The 19,230-nt window shown below is 46.7% G+C and overlaps 1 protein-coding gene across 10 annotated transcripts in view; it reads left to right on the top strand.

The window, feature by feature from the left end:
- Nucleotides 1-19,230, top strand: part of FOXN3 (forkhead box N3) — a 212,151-nt gene that overhangs the window by 59,558 nt on the left and 133,363 nt on the right. For 3 of the 10 annotated variants that reach the window (XM_055797479.1, XM_055796884.1, XM_055796267.1), the window contains exons 1-2: nt 14,003-14,273; nt 17,111-17,667. In XM_055797479.1, coding sequence (XP_055653454.1) covers nt 17,125-17,667 — 543 coding nt within the window. In that variant the 5' untranslated portion in view covers nt 14,003-14,273; nt 17,111-17,124. Of the gene's footprint in view, nt 1-14,001; nt 14,274-14,370; nt 14,518-15,347; nt 15,600-17,110; nt 17,668-19,230 lie in introns of those variants that run through there. The other 7 variants (XM_055795573.1, XM_055808535.1, XM_055793749.1 and 4 more) reach the window with 6 other exon arrangements.

Genomic DNA, 19,230 nt, shown 5'->3' with positions numbered 1-19,230 from the left:
GTAAGATCCCACTATAAGCGTGTGCTGTGTCAGCAGGGAGCGGCAGGCAAACCTTTAGGCAGGGCTTTAAGATGACAGTTTTGGAAGTACCTGAAGGCTGTAGCAATACTAACTTCACTGAAAGTCAATTGAAAGTCAGTGAGATTTAGGCTCTTAGATCTTTCCCTGCTTTTCTTATAAGTTACCATCAGTCCTTGAAAATCTAATATATTGGCTATGCCTCCATTGCACCATTCATCTGAGAATCTCTAACCAAAACTGCAAATATCTGTAATTCTGTAGTACCTTCTGAATTCTCCGTATTGACTTGAGTTTTGGGATGTTTACTGTATGAGTATATTGATTTAGGTTAATAGGAAAAATAACCTGGTCAGTAATAAAAGCTGATGACAAATCACTTTTACAGGAGTGTGGTTCAGGTTGGTGACAGGCAGTGCAAGGATGGAAAGATCCTGCAGGCAAAGGCCAGCAAGTCGGTATGAGCAGCTTGCGTGGCCAGTCCTGCATCACTGTTGCAAGGGAGAGTCCAAGGGAGAATTGCTTAGGGGAGAGCAGGGTCTCCTTGGGAGCTTGTGAATGAGTCAGCCTTAGCCATGTTACCCTCAGGTGACACAAGATACACCTGCCTGTTCTGCTGTATCTGCCTGTTAAGTAACAACTTGAATTTAAAGGGGCTGCTGTGACTGCTGTTGCAAGCCTTTGACACAAGTCCAGCAGAGTCCTCGCGCTTTGTCAGATAAGCAGGGTTCTTGCTTAGGTTACTCCTTCTCTGGGCTGCCTCTCATGGTGAGAGCAGCTGCAGGGTTGTGCCCTGGGAAAGAAAGTGATTCCTCACATCCAAGGAGGGTGCAATCAGAACAGCAGAGGTATCACCAACAGCAGTATGCTTCACCTATATCCCACGCTTATGGAGGAAAACATCAGTAGCTTATCCCATCCAGCTGTTGATATGGATCTGTACTGTTTTGCCTGAAGCAATTCTGTAGACTGCAGGGAAAAATATTAGTGATCCGCAGGAAAAAACAGGCTGCCTGATGTGGATGCAACGTTAGGCTTAGCCACAAGATGGGCAACAGTAGAATTTGTAACCAGAGTATGTTTTTTCTGGTCAGGCTCCTTGGGATACTAACTGATACTGTTCTAACTCAGTTTCTTGTCCTTGTGGTTTATAAGGCAAAAGAGCTTTTTTTCCCCTGTTAATTTCCTAAAGCACAGTGTATTGCTTTCCTGTTTTAAATAAAGCTCCTGCTCTATTTTTCACTCACATTATGAGTGAAAAATGACTTTATCCATCCTGGTGGCAGGACAGTAATTTGTTATGCTGCCAGCTGGAGGACCTGGATCAGAAACAAATTTGGGTTCCCAGGCCCCACGCCAGAAGAGCTGAGACATATTTTTGAGGTGATGTACTTGGACTCTAGGGGGAGATTGTTGACTGAACTGAGCTGCTTTCAAAAACATCCTGCCAGCTGAGCCACAAAACACAGCTTGTCTTTGCCTCAAAATGGACAGGTCTTATGCCTCGCACTGTGCACAGTGGTTAGGAAGTTCTCACAGAAGCTTAAAGTGCAGGTGAAGAAATCAGGGCACTTTGAGCGGAAATTTAAGTTCCTGCATTTATGTTCACCCATATTAGTTATTATTATTGCATCAATCCAAGCACAAGGAGGTAATGTATAGAGATGAATGCAGTTTGTTGGAGGTGGGCTTGCCCTTTTCACATGGGGACAGAGCTGAAACTTGAATAGAAGATGATGCAAGGCCATCGCTTCCCATATCACCACCCTGGACTCAACCTAGCCCCACGCCACTCTTTCAAAGTGCACTCTCTACCCCCTCCCCATAGCCCTTCTCACCATGCTCCATGGTCCTTCATCATCTCCCAGACCATCTCCACCTTGGTCATGCTCCTGCTGTCTTAGGCAGGTGCCAGGTGTAAACCAGAGGCTGCAGCTTGCACTGGAGCACCCCAAGAAGTTTGTAACTCTGAAGCTGCAGCTTTTTGAAAGGACTGAACTTGCATAGGGCCTGATCTGTTACAGCTTGTGTCTTGTGAGGTAGCATCTTCCAGCTGCTGTTCTCTCAGTGGATAAAGATATCGTCAGCTGGAATGATCTGCTTCCACATTTTCTGTGGACATATTAAGTGCTTGGAAAATCTCCAGGTACTTCAAGTGAGACTATAAAGGGAAAGCTACAGAATGAGACGGCAAGAAAAGCATGTTGTTAGGACCATTTTATTGAAAAAGAATACCCTTTTCTCTTGTCTGGGTAGACACAATATTGATAATTATGACTGTATGAGTAGATGGTTATTGATAGGTATGTTTGTGTATTACATTTTATTGTCTATGTATACCTGTAGTTACTTCAAAGAATGAAATACAGAATTAAATGTATTAGTAGTACTGTCTGAACAGTAAAAAGGCACTATAAAGTCAAGAGAAGTCTGCATAGACATGAGTCACATGTCCTAGATATGCAGTAATTATCATAACGCAAGAAACAGGGGTTTCAAGTAAAGCTATCAGATGGCAGGTTTAAAGCAAAGGAAGAACTTTTTTCACACAGTCAGTAGTTAAAACGTGGAACTCCTTGCTACAGGCTGTTGTTGATGCTGAAGCTTACATGAACCTTTTTAAGGCTGGTTGAAGAAAAAGTATCTTTGGGTTTATAGCACACCACAGCATCTGGACACATCTTTAGCTGAAGCTTTTAAGCAGCAGGTCTCTGGAAGTACAGGAGAATGCTGCAGAGTACCACTGTGCATTTGCGCTGCTCTTCCTTAGGATGTGGCTGGAACCAGGATGTGAGCAAGAGGAGCTTTGGTCTGACTGGCTTCTTCAATCCTGCAGTAAAGACTAAATAGAGATGTGATAGGGACATAACGGGATAAATAAAGGTAGAGGGTTGGATGCTGATTTAGTTAGAACTGGTAAGTCCAAAGGTATAAATCAAACAGTGCATGAGAGCAGCTTCAGCCCACTTCCCTAAGGACTCTGCAGGCAGTGGTATCACACTTCCCACTAAATAAGGCAAGTACAGGTGTAAATTTCCATCTGGACACTTTCAAGATCTTATTCCATTTGTCTGACCTATGAAAGAAGAAACTCTGCTCAAGTGGAACCTGTTAACTTCAGTAACGAGCCCCTTCAGATACCTGACAACTAACATCCCAGTCTTGAAGAGACTTCAGCACATACGTGCCATGGCATGCATGCCCACACATGCCTCCCTGCACACATGTGCTTGCTCACTCATGGAGATCAGCTGCTTGAAAGGGGCCATTCTGCAAGTCCAGAGGGGTTTCCAGATGCCAGGTCAGTGTGTACAGGTGTGTTAGGAGAGCCATCAACAAAATCCAGTAAAAGTATTTAGTCCATCTCCAAATCCAGTGGTGTGCACTTAAGTGGCGAAATTTGCCTTATTGTCCTCGTTTCCCTGTTGTCTCTTGAACTTGGCTGATAAGCATGTTGATGCAGAGACAGTTGCTCTTCCTTTGCTTGCTCAGTACCTTACACCACAGGATCTTTCTTGGTCCACAGCTGTGGAGCACATACCAGGATTACTTTCCCAGAGCAGCTCATGTGCCAGGGACCCCTCCCTGTACTGGGTTTGTGGGGAGTCTCCAGACAGTGTCATTAGGCCCAATTGTAGTCCTGTGCTTCATGCGTGAGTGCAGTATGTCTCTGGATTCCTAAATCTAATGGGTGTGCATGAGAATCCAGAGTCAACCACGGCTGTATGAGTGTGCAATACCAGCGCTGTAGCAGAAGAGCAAGTAATAAGTTACTGATGGCAGTGCTTGTTCCAGACCATTTGTTTTGCCCTCTTCACTATTGCAGAAGTTGTGACAGTAGCCAGAAATAAATAAAAGTAAGGGTGATACATGTATTGTCTAAAAGTAAGGGTGATACATGTATTCTCTGGCCTCATCTGGCCAGTGCTTAGGGACTTTCTCACTCTGCAAAGCTGGGTTTTCCCACTGACTACTGTGTATTCACTGGAGTGTATAAATGTTAGCTTCCTTTGGATTAGGACCTGTGTGTGGTTATGGATGAGCAAAGAGGCAATTTCATATATAGGGAGGTAAGCATTATGCAATTCAAAGGGGCCACAACTTTTCCTTTGAGTCGAATATGTGAATTTTTGCTTTACGAACGTCTCAATTTGCTGATTTGTGGTAAGAAATACTTATACTTTCTTGTAACAGTATGACCATATCACAGAGGAGTCCAACCTTCCTGACAGGTGGACACACACTGAGGTCCTGAGAGCCATGAGATTAGTTTGGAGATCCAAGAGGAAGGAGGAGTTGCAGGAGCAGTTTTTCAATACAAGTAACAGTTGCACATGGATTTGGATTGGGCTGTTTTCCCTGGTACCAACATGATCTAGCTGCCTTCACCTCAGTGACATCAGCTAGCCCCAGAGTGGTGGTGAGGATTACCTGGCTGGCCAGTGCTGGCTGTGCGCCCTACCCATGTCATGAGAGTCTCACATGAATTTGCTGAGACCCTGTCTCAGGGCCCCCAGGTGACCTTTTAGGCCAAAGCCATCCAGGGCACCCTCAACAAGAGTAGTGGCATTGACCAGTCAAGAGATTCATTTGCAGTTGTAGCCAAGTGTTGGCTGTGTTGCACGCAGTTAAAAGCTGTGTGTCAGTTTGTTTGCTCATCCTCCCCCAGATCTGGCATTCCTCTGTTTTTGTAGCCAACTGTAGATTGTTTTTATTTGGACCAAATCATGCCTTGGAGCAAAACTGACATCACTGCTGGGCCTCGTTAGGGAAATGAGGAGCAGGGTGTGGGCAGTCAGCTACAGGAAGTGCTTCTGTTTCCCACCACTGAACTGGGAGGTGAACTCCACTTGCCAGGCAGGTTAGTGGGGTCCAGCATGTGACAGGGTTTCAAAGCAGCCTTTTGCCAACACCCTTTAGCTATGAGAGGCTCAGGAATCTTGTCAGGTGGAGAGTTTTTGATAAGTTAAGACTTGCATACTATGTGGTGTAGGCTGCTCCATTGCTGTCTTGTGTTTGTCGGGGGATTTAGGTGGGTTTTTTTAATCACCATTTTAAAGAACAGTATGTCATGGTTTCAGCTGGGATAGAGTTAATTTTCTTCCTAGTAGCTGGTACTGCTGTGTTTTGGATTTAGTATGAGAACAATGTTGATAGCACACTGAGGTTTTAGTTGTTGCTAAGTAGTGCTCACCCTAAGTAAAGCGCTTTTCAGTTTCCCATGCTCTGCCAGTGAGGAGGTGCACAAGAAGCTGGGAGGGAGCACAGCCAGGACAACTGACCCAAACTAGCCAAAAGGGTGTTCCATACCATAGAACATCATGCTCAGTGTATAAACTGGGGGAGGGGGGGCACGCTGGCTGGGCATCTGTCAGTGTGGGGTAAGCAATTGTAATTATGCACCCCTTTTTTCTTTTGGATTTTATTTCTCTCTCTCTTTTTGTTGTCTCCCTTGTTGTTGTTTTTATTATTACTCTTCAACTTCAATACTTTATTTCAGTTATTAAACTGTTCTTATCTCGATCCATGGGTTTTACCTTTTCCTGATTCTCCTCCCGGTCCCACTGGGGGAGTGTGAGGGGAGTGAGCAAGTGGCTGTGTGGTACTTAGTTGCTGGCTGGGGTTAAACCACGACACAGTGCTAACAGGGCAACAGGGTTTCTGTGTGTCTCATAAATTCAGAATCATGGATATAAATAAATGAAGACTAATCACATGGTTGTTGGTAGGTGGTAAAGTCCTTTTCTTCAAGTAGTGCAGAAGTTCCTACTCGGCTTGCTTACAGCATTTCCAGCTTGGGAGAAAGCGAGTGATTAGTGAAAATTGCAATGATTATTTCATTTGTAAACTTCCTTTCCTAGCCCCTTTTCTTCCATGTGTTTAGATATCGGTATGATGCTGCCTTATGTCTCCTACACTTTACCTTCTTTTATACCTTACACAGTGACTGGACTTTAGCAATATAATTCCTGGCTTTCCCTTTTATCTAGTTGTTTCCGACCTTTGGAATTGGATTGTGTAACCAGAGGTGCGAGTAACATTTTTCCACTGAACATCAGCCACATGTCATATAAAACACTGTCTTTAATGTTACTTTGTAGTTGCTACTTCAACATGCAAAGAGTTACTAAAGTTGTGAATATAGTGAGCAATTTATCTTCCAAAGAAAAGTATGGTTTGAAGAGAGCCAGTGCCTGTTCCAGCTACCCCAGCAGCAAACACCACCGCTCGTGCTGCTAACATTGAACTATAACCTGTCTCTTTATACTTTATACTAAATGGGATAACAAAATTAGTCTTAGAAATGGGTTATTTCTAAACATATCAAAAGCTTGTTTGGTCCAGCACCTAAAAAAGTGAAAGTGTTTTTTAAAGTCCTCTATTTTCATTTTGGCACACATCAGAGATGTTCACAGAAATACCAGTAAGCACAGGCTCTGGAGATGGGCTGCTTCTCATTAAGCATGCACGTGCCATTGTCTTCTTACTTCTTTAGGCCTGGCCTTCATTTTGAGGTCAGACTTCTAATTTTTGAAGAATGTAGTTTAAAGCTATTCATGGCACTTCATGATTACCTGCAACTACTAATGAAAAAGACTCGGCAACATAGAAATAAATAATGTAGCAGCTGCAGCTGCTTTAACTCTGGTAGAGGTAGTAAAAAAGAAGGCTTAAACATCATCTGAGCCAGTTTAATGAGGGGGTAGAAGCAAGTGAAGTGTCTGCTGATCACAAAAAGTTTTACAGGCAGAAGCCGACAACACAGGAGGCTCTAGATCCCTGTATTTAAAGTTTACTTTGCCATTTGTCTTGAGTGGGGTCAGTGTTGTAGTGAATAATTTATAGGCAGCATGAATGAGCTCATTAGTCACCTTTTCAGAGCTTAAATGAGTTTTGTGGTTGTTATTACATGGGCCTTCTGTTCAACGGCATGGCAAAAGGATGGCTTGGCGGCTGCCTGGTTTGTGACAGGACAGCCCATCTCCTTCCAGCCTTGACTGGCCTTTGTATTCTACTGAAACCCCCACTCTGCTGCCCAGTGCTGGTCCAGTAACCTGCAGGCATTTTTCCAGTGATAGCTGTTGTTTGGTTGTTTGGTTTTTTTTTTTTTTTTTTTTTTTGTGTGTGTGTGACGTTTGGTTTGATATTGTGTTGTTTTCAAGTTGTATTTCCTTTGTACATTACAGAAGAAAATACTGAAGATTATGTGACAAGTGATGTGGAATAAGTAAAACTCTCTACCTGCATACAAGCAATAAATACAAGTGACTTTTCTCCTCAAATGTGCTTTATAATTTTGTTGTAGCCATAGCATTTTTTTGTCCTTGAAGTGCTTATGGAAGTGCTAAGCAGTGCTGGAACTAGCTGAACCTTAGAAGAAGACATATATCAATATTTACAGAACTGCAGATTTAAAGAAAAAAAAATTCCCAAGATTATTTCATAGTGCTTTGGCTACTGAGGCCCACTCCATCCTTGCGGTATCCTTGTGAGAAACCAGTGGAATGAGAAATTTGCCTGCAAAAAATCTGAGAGGTGTCAGATGCACTGTACCTCCCAGATCACTGAAGTTACCTGTTGCCAAAAAGACTGGAGAAGTGCCAAAAGACCCAGCATAAATTAATGCCTCAGTGGATAACTCAGCCCATAATCGTAATGAACTTTTGTCACCACACAGAAGCCAAAAGCTGCTCGCAGGGAAACCCACCTCACGGGACATGAATGTGGCAGCTGGGGGGGGGGGGTAGTTCTCTGGCTATAGCTGGCAACAGAAGTTGCTGCTAGGATGCAGGTAACTTAGGTGTGCTTTTTTTTCTGTGCCAGCTTTCCTCCTTCCTTCCCAAATCTCACTTCCCTGCTCTTCCCAGCAGCTGCTCTCTGGTTCAGCTGCGGAGCCTGCCTTGCCTGTGGCTGTGTAGGGGAGCATAGGACAGTGCAGAAGCTTTCTGCAGGTGCTACTGACTCATTTTAGTCCTTCCACTTGCAATTTTTGATTGCTTTCCATTCCTTGCTCCCTCATGCATTTGGTAGGCTGGTATGTAGTACTAAAAACACAGCAAAGGTAGAAGTCTGCTTAATCATTATATGACATTTTGCGTGTTTCCCAAAACCTGCATCCTCTTGGCATCCCTTTGCCAGCACACTGTAAATCAGCTGTGCTTGTGCTTCATCACTGCATCACCTCATACAGGTTCTTGTAGCTGTCTCTGGGTTGCCACAGTCTGGGAATCTGGACCCACATCTCACAGGATTTCCTTTGGGAACAGTGTTCAAGAAATATACAGGAAGAGTAGTGCTGAGTGGTGAGTAGAGGAAAGCACCCAGGAATATCCTGTGCTTCAAAGAGCTGGAAATCAAGCTGGGACACAGTACAGTTGTGGCTAGGAAATCCACCTGGCGCAAGCAAATGGTCTGAGGAGAATAATTAGCAAATGGTATTTAGTGTCACTCCCCGAGATCCTCAGTTGATGAGATGTGAACACAAAACTTCACAACCTGTGAGGTCCTGTTGCAACTTAATTTTGCATGCATAGAGACACAAATAAATTATAAACTCCTGAAGTCTTTGATGAAATGAACAGCTTGTATTCAGGAAAGCTGAGGTGGGACTTGAGTTGTCCAGAAAGAATTTTGTCTTAGTTTTAGAAATTCAATTTGGCAATACAGTTTTGGAACTTTATTAAAAACCCTTGCTTCTCCATTATAGTTTTTCCCAAAACTTGCGATCTTTACTTCTGTGCAGTGTTGGCTGCTGCTTTTCCTTCACCTTGCTTTTAGGAACAAAAATACCGTTGATTTCTGGTTCTGCTGATTACTGCAAAGTTTGACTTCAGCTGCCAAATAGTGAATACTAATGTTGAGATAACTCCAGGCCACATTTTGTGGCATTACACCTGTACAATAGATAGCCGGGTCTGCACCACATCCCAGTTCTTTTTTCAGCCTTCTCAGATACTGCAACAATACCAGAAATACTGGCTTGTATTGCAACTGATGTACCAGCAGTGTTAAGTTAGGTGTGATTTCAAACCAATACAGCCTTTATAGCAGAAGACTCCAGTAAAGATACGTTTATCCCAGCAACGTTTTGCTTTCCGTGTGCTGCACTACTGAAGTAAGATGCACTGGCAGAAGCTTCCCTTTACCAGTATAAGCTAGGTTTGTGCTTGTGTTGCTCATAAGTTGGTGTGATTATCTCCATAAGCATCTCTCATATGGACCTGTTTTAACAAATGTATGTAGGACGAACTAACATGCATGGTACTGTCCTCCCACGGCACTCATGTACAGAAACACACTTGCTGGTAGCTTGTCAGCTGTATATAATTTTAGCACTAAGTATACTCATTTTCTTAGAAGCTGCAAGCGTTACTACAATAACATTGTGAATGTGCATACATTATTTTATAAAGGAACTATTTCATAAAAACGCTGGGGTTTATTGTGAGAAATTCATTACATTTTAGCCTGTGAAACTGAAATGCTGTAGACACTTTTGTTTGCTCACACTTCTGATAAAGCTCTGTATCAGTGCTCTTTTTCTCAATGTCTGTTTCTGTTGGGTTTTGCCAGGTGAGGCAAATGAGAAACTGAGGAGTAATTAAATGAAAGGTTGAGAAAATGCTCTGTAAATCTGATTCCATGGTCTCAAGTGAATAATCAAAAGATAGATCTCCTATCAGTAAGCTGGAGTAATCTGGGCCTTCACTGCATGTGCAGCTTCTATCTTCAGCTAGTGCTTGGGGTGGGAGAAGAAAGGGGAGCACATGCTTGTAAGAGGCGTGGGGCAGGACGGCAGGGTGTGATGGCACTCAGAGCTGCTGTGAGGCAGGAGCTGCTCTTTTTCATGGGAGCGAGGTGCTGTTAGTCAGCCTGTTAGGTGTTACCTCTGGGTGAGGCAGAGACTCTGGCTGTTCGGGTGGGAATTCAGCTACAGCTGTTTCTCTGCCCCAAAAGTGGCCATAGTGCAAGTAACAAAACCAGGCTGTGGTTAAAAATAAAAAAAGTGTTGATACTGCAGGTTCTTTATGAGGGACTGGAGAAGAATGTTGGGAACAGGCGTTGTGAAAGAGGAAACGGGCAAACACAGTTTGTATTCATGATTTAGTTTGATGAAGGTGTTCGATGTGCTTCTGCTCTGTACAAGATTAAATCCATTGCCTCAGAGGAAACATAAGTTTAGAAATAGCAAGACTGATGGGAGATGCCAGTCATTCTGCGTTGGAGGAAGACTGGGAACAAAACAAAATGGACAGTAAATGGTGTTAGAGCCTGAGATATGTCCCCATGTGAGGGTCTGATCACTGATCACAAGGGGCAGCAGCCCTGTCCACTTCAGTCTGAAAGGTACTTAGCACATCAGGACCCTTTCAGAATTGGGGAGGTTTTTGGGTACAGCTGCATGTCAAATTATAAATCGTAATGAGCAAGCTTAGTTGGCAAACTAGCAGCAGACTTCAGGGAAGAAATTTGACTCCAATGTAAAGAGAATAAACATTGACAAGGATGCCAGTCAATGAGGACATTGTAATTGGAGATCAGGTTAGGAATGGGTCTTAAAGGTGAGGGTAAGAAGTGCAGGTCTGTTGAATGGTGAGACTGGTGAGGTCAGAGGGCAGAACACAGAAATATTTAGCAAGGTTATGTGGCATGGTCATACTACTAGCAAAGAAATATGTTCCCAGCAGAGATGAAGGGGGAAAGAAGAGCTCTGGAGGGTTGGTAAGAGCCCATGACCCTTGCTGTGCTGTGTGCTGGGTGGCTTTTGGGAGGTTATCAGGGATTCCAATCTAGAGGAGGATAAGAGATAAAGGAGTATGGGGAGATGGCTGGGAGTCCTCATTAAATAAGATACTGCAACATCTGCAGTTGCTATTCTGAAATCTGAGTGGAAAGATTAGACTGTTGTATATTAGCCCACAAGGCTAAAGTGCACTGTTGGTACTTGTAATCGGCCTTCAGTACAGCAAATACTTTGGTCTTGATGTACAAACAGTTTTCATCTGTCAGTGTTGCAAATCTTTTGCTAAATGAGTTAGTACTATTCCTGTCCTAGAAATGGGGAAATCAACACCCAAAGAAATTTGGTGGCTTGCCGAAGATTACAGTGAGTTGTTACGTGATGGCCATATGTTAGATGTTCTGATGCCGCTATAGTCTCTAAGCCAGCAGTTAATGATCTTTCAGGGGTGCTGTGTGAGGCTATATTCTCCTTTCTTAAAGTAGCCATATTAAGTATTCCAGTAAAGGGTCAGAAGAAGCTGGGGAACAGTCTTCCCAAGAGGCAACATATCAGTGTTTACCTTGCTGCGTGTGTTTTACTGCTCTGCAAGTCAGCAGCTGCAGTTGCTGCGGAGCTCAGGAATGAGGGGGAACCAGCAAGAGGCTGTCCTGCACTGCTGCCTCTCACAGGGCACCTCAGTGGGGAGCCCTGTGCCAGTCCTCCGAGCTGAGCCGGCACGCAGTCTGTCCCCCCACTCTCCTAGGCTTTGGCATCACTTGCTGCTGCCCCTGCACTCGATCATGCTGGCTTTTCTGTCTACATAGCAAATCACTGTAATCCTTGGTGTGCACTCTGGGGAAACCTGCCCACCACAGAAAAGGTATAAAACTCGAACTGATATTACTCCACAAATATTGATGAAGAATTTTGCCACTAGTTTTGAACAGAACTGAGCTGTGTACCTGAATAGGATATGTACATAATGTATTCAATGTGTAGTATTCTTTGCGTACTACCCTGCCTCTCATGAGGCTTCCCCCTTCTCACTTCAGAAATACTTCTCATTAGCTGAATTCTTGGTAGTCTGTTCTAAGACACTTGACTTTTACAAGTGATGATAAATGCAATAAATCTCCTTGCTTGCCGATAAAGAGACATGTTGATTCACTCAGAAAAACGTCTGAAGCATTTGGAGTAAATGGGGGTGGGTGGAGTTATGACTTGGTAATTTAGTTTGGGTTTGAAACCAAACGGCCATGAGATAAGAACTGTGTAAACTAATGGTCTGCTGACTGTTGGAGTGTTAGGGCTGGTGGAGTCACAGGGCAGGGTTACCAGTGGGTAAGGATGGTACTCCGCTTCGTGATAGGTATTCTTCCCATTCTCCAGTCCAGCTGCTGGCTTCTTGGAAATATGCAAGAATGTGAAACAGCAGTTCACTGGGTAGGGGAGGGGAAGCTATCGGCAAAAGAAGGTCTTAGCGAGTTATGACAGGAATTTCTAGTTTGAGAGAATCAACGAAATGCTTTTCAGCTCTGCACTTTGAGAATGAGGTAGTTGCCACTCTTGTCTAAAAATGTGAATTTCACAAGTGTCAAGAGAGATTAAGAAAGGTAACCAGTTCTTTTGGAAATGACCAAGTACAGACACAGACATGCAGGAGGATACAGTGGTGATACTGGTTAAGTGGGATAATATCGACTGTGTGGGCCAGCACAGAATTCCTGCAAGGTCTTGAGACAGTTGTCAGAACTTTTCTAAATAAAACACTAAAACGCTTTTCTTCTTGACTTAGGGATAATTACAGTGTCCAGAGCTTCATTGGAAAGGATCTACCAATATACCTGTATTTTTAACTCATTTTATGTTGTTTATACATTTCTGCAGTAGACCTTTTCTATATGGAAAGGAAAATTACTTTTGAAATATGCTAAATCTGCAACCCTTGTTTACCTGGAGTGGAGAAACCTAGGTTCTTATGGATCAGCTACAAATCAATTTCATGTACTTGTTTTGCAGGTGGACAGCCATACCGTAATTGTGTGCTATGTATTGCTGAAGCTGCTTGAGATTAAGCATGTTGCATATGGGAGACTGTACGTTTACTTAGTGCTGTCTAGACTGGGCAACTTTTTTTAAAAAATCAAGTTAGTCCCCTCCAATTAATTTAACTGATGGTAAGGGGTTTTTTACTCAAGTTAATACTAGTTATGTCAAGGTATGGTAGCAGAGAAGAGAACGCACCATTCTTCCTCCTTTTTTTAAAGCAAATTTTCTTTGACAAAAGAAAGAAACTGGTTTATTTCCTCGGTAGTTATTGCAGATTTCTGCAACACGGTTCTTTACTGCACGACGTGGAGACAGCCCCTCGGCAGAGGCCACAGCTCCATGACCCACGGAGGCAGCAGCAGGGACCCCCGGCATCACCCCCGGCTGCTGCTGGCCGCAGGCGCCCCCCGCCCCGCAGGGACATGGCAGCAGGACTTGCGGGCGTGTGCGAAACCGCCTGGCGGGCTCCGTTAGTACCGCTCGGGTCGTGTGCCCTCGGTGGGCTTGCAGGTCTTCTCTCCTCGGTAGGAGCTAGCCGCCTGCTGGGAGACGTGCAGGACGGAGCATGGCGTTTCTGCGCTGGAAGATGTCTCCCTGCTCCTCTGGAGCGGGGAGGGAGGGAGCAGGCAGGCTCCGGTGTGTCCGTCAGTGGACTTCTGGGGCTCGGCAGTGCCTTCCGTGGCGACCGCGTAGTTTATTGCAGTGTAGCCGGGGCCGGTGTGGCCGGGCCTCCTGTCACCAGCGGCCGTCACGCCACGGGTCGGGGGAGAGACTCGTACAAGTGGGAGCGCCGCTGCCGCCGGCGAGGGCCGGCAGCGCTGTCACTTCGCTCCACACCGGAGGCTGTTCCCCGGGCGCTCCCCGCCTCCCTCGAACGCCCGCCCGCCGCCGACAAACGCCGCCGGCCCGGCGCGACCCCGACGCCGCTAGGCCCGCGGCGCCCTCCCGCCTCCGAGGCCGCTCCGCGCCGTGTCGCCGGGCGGGGGGGGCCGGGGCGGGCGCGCCCGCGGCAGGAGGCACATCCGAGCGGCTGGCGGCGGCCGCGGTCGCGGCGGTGGCGGCGGGCCGGGGTCCCCGCGGCCTGCCGTGAGGCGTGCCGCCCGCGCCGCGCCCTCCCCCACCGCCGGCGGCCCTCCCTTCCGCGGCTTCTCCCGTCTCGGCTGGCCCAGCCCACGTTTTCCCTCTCTCCCCTCCCTCCCTGGTCATGTGTCGCCTTTTTTGTTTGCAGTGGAAACAATTTCTCGCTCTTCGGCTCGCACCGACGCGGACCGCTGCCCGTCGAGAGCGCGGGGCGGGCGGGGGGCGGGCGGCGGCCGGGCCCCATGCTGGCGGCGGTGCCCCCGGCGCCGGGACCGCCGCGGCACCCTCGGGGCTCGGGCTGAGGCGGGGGGCGCGCGATGCCCGGCTCCATCAGATGAAAGTTTGCGCCAGAGCCATGAAGGGACCGCGGTGAAACCACCGCCGCCCCCCTCCCCCCCGCCAGGTAAGTTGTTGTTGTTCGCGGGGATTGCGCAAGGCGCTGGCGCGCCCGCCCGGGGGGCGGTGCGGTCCCGCCCGGCCCGGCCCCGCGGCCGCTCCGCGCCACAACTTGGCCAGGAGTTGGTGCGTGGCCGCGGCGTGCGCGCCGCCGCGTCCCCGCCGAGCCCGGCCGGCCGCGCCGCGGGGCCGAGCCGCGGGGCCGCCTGCGGGCCGAGGTGGTCCCGCCGGGGCTTCCGGGAGCTGCTCGGGTAAGGACTTTGGAATAGGCACGCACACGCACGTACGGATGAGAAAGAGGCTTCATGGGGCGCCGCTGGGCGCGCGGCGGGCCGCGAGCGGCGGGGCGGGCGCGGGCAGAAGTTGCCTTCCCGGCGCGGCGGGGCCGGCGAGGGCCGGTGACATCTGGCCGGCATTGGAGGTATGCGCGCCGCCGGCCGCCCTCGCCCGCCCAGCCGGAGCAGTCCCGGTCTCCTAGCAACGCCATTGATTGGCTGCGGCGGCGGCCAATGGGCGTCTGCCTCTACCTCCCCTTCCCGCCTCCCCCCCCTCCGTGCGACAAGTACGGTGGGAACGCTGCGGGGGGGGGCGCACCGGGCCGCCCCCACCGGCCTCGCTCGCCCCCGCCGGGCCGCGGGTGAGGCGGGCGGGCTGCAGCGTACATATGTGGCGGGGCGCTCGCAGTTGGCAGCGGATTAAAAATGTTCTCCCAACTGCGGGCTCTCATGTGACCGGCACTCCTTTGTCTGGCGGCGGGGCGCCGCGGCAGCCGCCACGGGCCTCCCTCACAGCCCCCGCGCACGCCCACCGCCCGCAGTCGCGCCGGGCCCCGCCGCCCAGGCCCACGGCCCCGGGTGCCCCTCCCGCCCGCGGCGGCCCTGCTGGGACCGCGCTGCGGGCGGGCGCCGCCGGCTCTTCTTGCAGGCACCGGCCGCCGGCCCGAGGGGGCTCCCTGAGGCCGCGGCCGCGCAGTCACCACCGGCAGCCGCGAGGGCCCCTGCCAGGGGAGGGGAAAAAAAGAAATAAGGGGGGGGGGGGGGGAAGGAAAAAGGGGTGGTATGATACTGCCCTTTGGGAGGGTACTGGCAAATAAGCAAATTAAACAGAAAGAGAGCAGCATGTTGTCATAGCGACAGTGCAATTAAATTACTTTACTGTCAGCCATCATATAATTTTCCTGTTTAGAAGCTCATGGGACGTAACTTCCATTTGAAGTCAAAGTTGAGCTTGCGGCATAGGTAGGCGATGCCGGTGCCCCTGGATCCTGGCAGTACTCATGTTTACCTTCTGGCTGTGTTGGACGCTGTTTTGAAAGCTAGGAAGTGAGACCTACGTAAGTTTGGCCTCCCAGTGTTTATATCTGCCTCGGTATTTTTTCCTCTTCCAGATACTTGTGCAAAGCCACACGTGTTTGCTGAGCTTGTTGGGTGATGATGTGCGTTAATGGGCTTCTGCATAAAAGTTCTGTGTGTTATTTTTTAGTAATGGCTGCTTTGGTGTTAAGTGTTTGTGGAAAGACCCGAGGAACTTTCCTTTTTCTTTTTTGCCCTTTTGTAACAACTAAAATGAAGTCCATCGTTTCTCTTTACCAGAATGGCTGTCTTGCTCTTTTTTTTTTTTCTTCCTGTAAATAGCTGGGTCATTCTGTTGTTGCCTGTAGTTTTTTTGCTGTTCTTTGACAGTATTGACTGTGTGACTGCATGACTTAAGGGAGCTGTTGAGTTTGTTTTAGATACGGGGAATCATTTTATTCTGGTCCAGCGTTTGTGCCAAAAGTTTTGTCATTTTTAAACCTGTTATTAACTCCTTCCAGTTTTTATTTCACTGCTGTTCACATCTCCAGACCTAAATTCTGGCAGGTTTACTGTATGGAGAAGCTAAGGGAGCATGCCTCCTGCTTCTGAAGTAGAATTGGGCTTCTCTTTGCTTCTTTTGAGTTGGGCAGGCACCCAAGTTCACCCAGCTTCTGAAGGGCTCAGGTCCTCATGAATATTACCACTTGCAGGTGTAATCCTGGGGGCTTGCTTGCTGGTGTGGTACCCTTGGTACCCTTGACAGCTTGTCCCAGTTCGCCCGGGCCACTGCCAAGCATCACAGCACTCTTTCTGACTCTTTTCTACCATGTGTGAAATACAGTTCAGTTTATGTTAAAATCTCTGTTTAGGTACAAAGTGCTTCATTTCTCTGGTGCTTGTTTCTCTGTGTCTTGGCCCAGGTCCCAAAACTATCATGCGTTGCTTTCCCTCCTCCCTTCTCTCACCCTTGCTGGTTTTGAAGTTCTGCTATCATTTCTGAGTTCTGTTGCAACTGGGACTGTAGTCAGATTGGGTGCTTGCCTGACTCAGCCTTTAGCCAGAGTAATTTTAATCACGGTGCTGTTGTATTGCCCTTAAAAGTGAAACAGCTGAACTTAATCTGAAGCAACTGGCCTTAAGCCCCTCTATTTTATATTTTATTTTTTAAATGTGGGTTGTTTTTTTTTTTTTTTTTACATGCTTATTAAAGTGATACAGTCGGAGTATTCAATGATTATATACATGTATTCATCGCTGAAGGGATATATCTTTAGGATTTCCTGTGCGTGGCTTCATGTACATGCAGAACTGAGGTGTGTTGGGATTATCATATTCCATTGACTGAAATTTCTTCCCTTGTCCTGACTTTAGATTATTTTACTCAACAGTTGTGGATAAGTGTTTATGTGAGTCTGTCATTTTTAATACAGATGGCAAAAGGCCAAGTGACCAGTTAGGGAAAAGCTGACAAAATGTTATGCAGCATCTTTCTATAAGTTAACTTTTCTCTCTGTTTCTTTCTCCCATTCCTTTGGATTCACTCTCCTAGGAGCTGCTGTCTAAATGGGTCCAGTCATGCCTCCCAGTAAGAAGCCAGAGGGCTCAGGAATTAGCGTTCCCAGCGGATTGAGCCAACGTTACCAAGACAGCGATCTATCAAAGGCGCTTCATGATGACGAGGACCTAGATTTCTCTTTGCCTGCCATCAGATTAGATAAAGGGGCCATGGAAGATGAAGAATTAACTAATTTGAACTGGTTACACGAGAGCAAGAACTTGCTGAAAAGCTTTGGGGACTCGGTGTTAAGGAGCGTGAGCCCTGTTCAGGACATTGGTGATGACACGCCGCCATCTCCTGCCCACTCTGACATGCCCTACGATGCCAAGCAGAACCCCAACTGCAAACCTCCTTATTCCTTTAGCTGCCTCATATTTATGGCCATTGAGGACTCGCCAACCAAAAGACTGCCTGTAAAGGATATATACAACTGGATCTTGGAACACTTTCCGTATTTTGCAAACGCGCCCACTGGATGGAAAAATTCTGTGAGACATAATCTATCCTTGAATAAGTGTTTTAAGAAAGTGGACAAAGACAGAAGTCAGGTAAGTTTGGAACTATGGAAACCTATCTGGCTCTGAAAATACTCACTTGCTAAGCCCAAAACATGTCTGTGAACAGTGAAATGCAGAATATGCAATGCTGTCTCTGCTAATGTAGCTCATTAAATTCAGAGAGCCAACATTTCTTCAGCATGGTTCATTCTGATTTTATTAAATTCATTGTCTAGACATCTGTAAGAAAGTACTCGGGGTGTGTGTGTGTTTTTTCTTTTCCCCCCAGCTGGTGTCTTCATACATAGTGGTTAAATATTGTTTTTAGTTATCATGCTGTGGTAATGGTTTCCAGCTATACTAGATGAATGTAATCATGTTATAAATAGGCTGCTTGCTGTTCTTGGCTTATACAAATGTATAGTGAAAGGGTATGCCTTATGTAACAGTCCAATGCTTTTTCTCTGGTCTGTGTTGTAATCTGAAAAAAACCTTTTTTTCTCTTAAACAAACAGAAGTAGTTCTGACTTCTGGTGATGAAGCTTCATTGCTAGAGAATCTCTTCAAAGAGAGGAGATAGGTCTGGCATCGCCATTCAATGAAATTTCAGTCGTTCTCTCCCTTGGCTCATATAGCTTCTGTGACTGGTGTGGTGGCAGAAGCCTGGGGAGCACGTTCTTGCTTTTGGATCTCTGTCGTTGTCGCCTGGTTTCATTGCTGAATTCTCAACAGCTTCTGCAGGAAGGGGCTGTGTGCAAGGGAATGGGGAAGCGAGCTGAGTGGTGGAGGCACTCCTTTGCATAGCCTTCTACTATGTCAATCTGCCTGGGAGTGGGTATCAGTTTCCAAAGGAGACAGTCTCAAGAAGCGGTGGGCTGGATGAATCTTTGGCTAAGTACGAGTCTACTGATAAAAATATCAACTTGCAGTTTAATTTCACAGGCCTTCTCACAGGTTAGTGAAATAAATAGTGGGTAAAATCACATCACCGAGTGCCAGTCTCTAAAATTGGCCAGAGATCAGGAAGCAGACATTTTCTCCTGGCAGAAACAATAGATGCACACACTTCTGTATTTCAGTGAAGTAAATCCTGTGGTTGTCTTGTAACTGGTTACCCTGAAACTAGACTTCTGTTGGTGGTGCTGTTCTCCCTATTTTGTGTGTGATTTAACTTTAAATACCGTGGAGTAGGAGCTCAAGTAACTCTAGAGGTAGTCATACATGACCCTAAACTAGCAACTTTTCATTTTAGATTGCTTAACTTTCTTTAGTCTGGAGCTTTCCTTTTTCAAATGACTGATGCCTTTTATCTTTTTTTTTTTTTCTTTTTCTTTTCTCTTTTCTTGCTTTTTCCCCCCAAATGTTATTCCCTAGAATCCACTGTCCACATATAGCTGATCAAACGGTATGTTGGTATTTTTATACGTTAATTACTGTGGAAGATTGTGTGTGAGATTAAAAAACCCGTTCCTGAGCTGGATCTTGTTTTGTGTAAACCAGAGTCTTCAATTTTTGTTTGGAAGTGAGACTATAGCAACAAATGGCACATCAGACTTCATGATACTCTCCCAGACCGTAAGAAACCTTCACACAAAACACTTAAAGAAACCCAAA

Source organism: Falco peregrinus, chromosome 1 (genome assembly GCF_023634155.1).
Source record: "Falco peregrinus isolate bFalPer1 chromosome 1, bFalPer1.pri, whole genome shotgun sequence".
In the NCBI taxonomy this organism is placed as follows: Eukaryota; Metazoa; Chordata; class Aves; order Falconiformes; family Falconidae; genus Falco; species Falco peregrinus.
The sequence above is the reverse complement of the archived record's forward strand: the minus strand, read 5'-3'. Positions and strand labels throughout refer to the sequence as shown.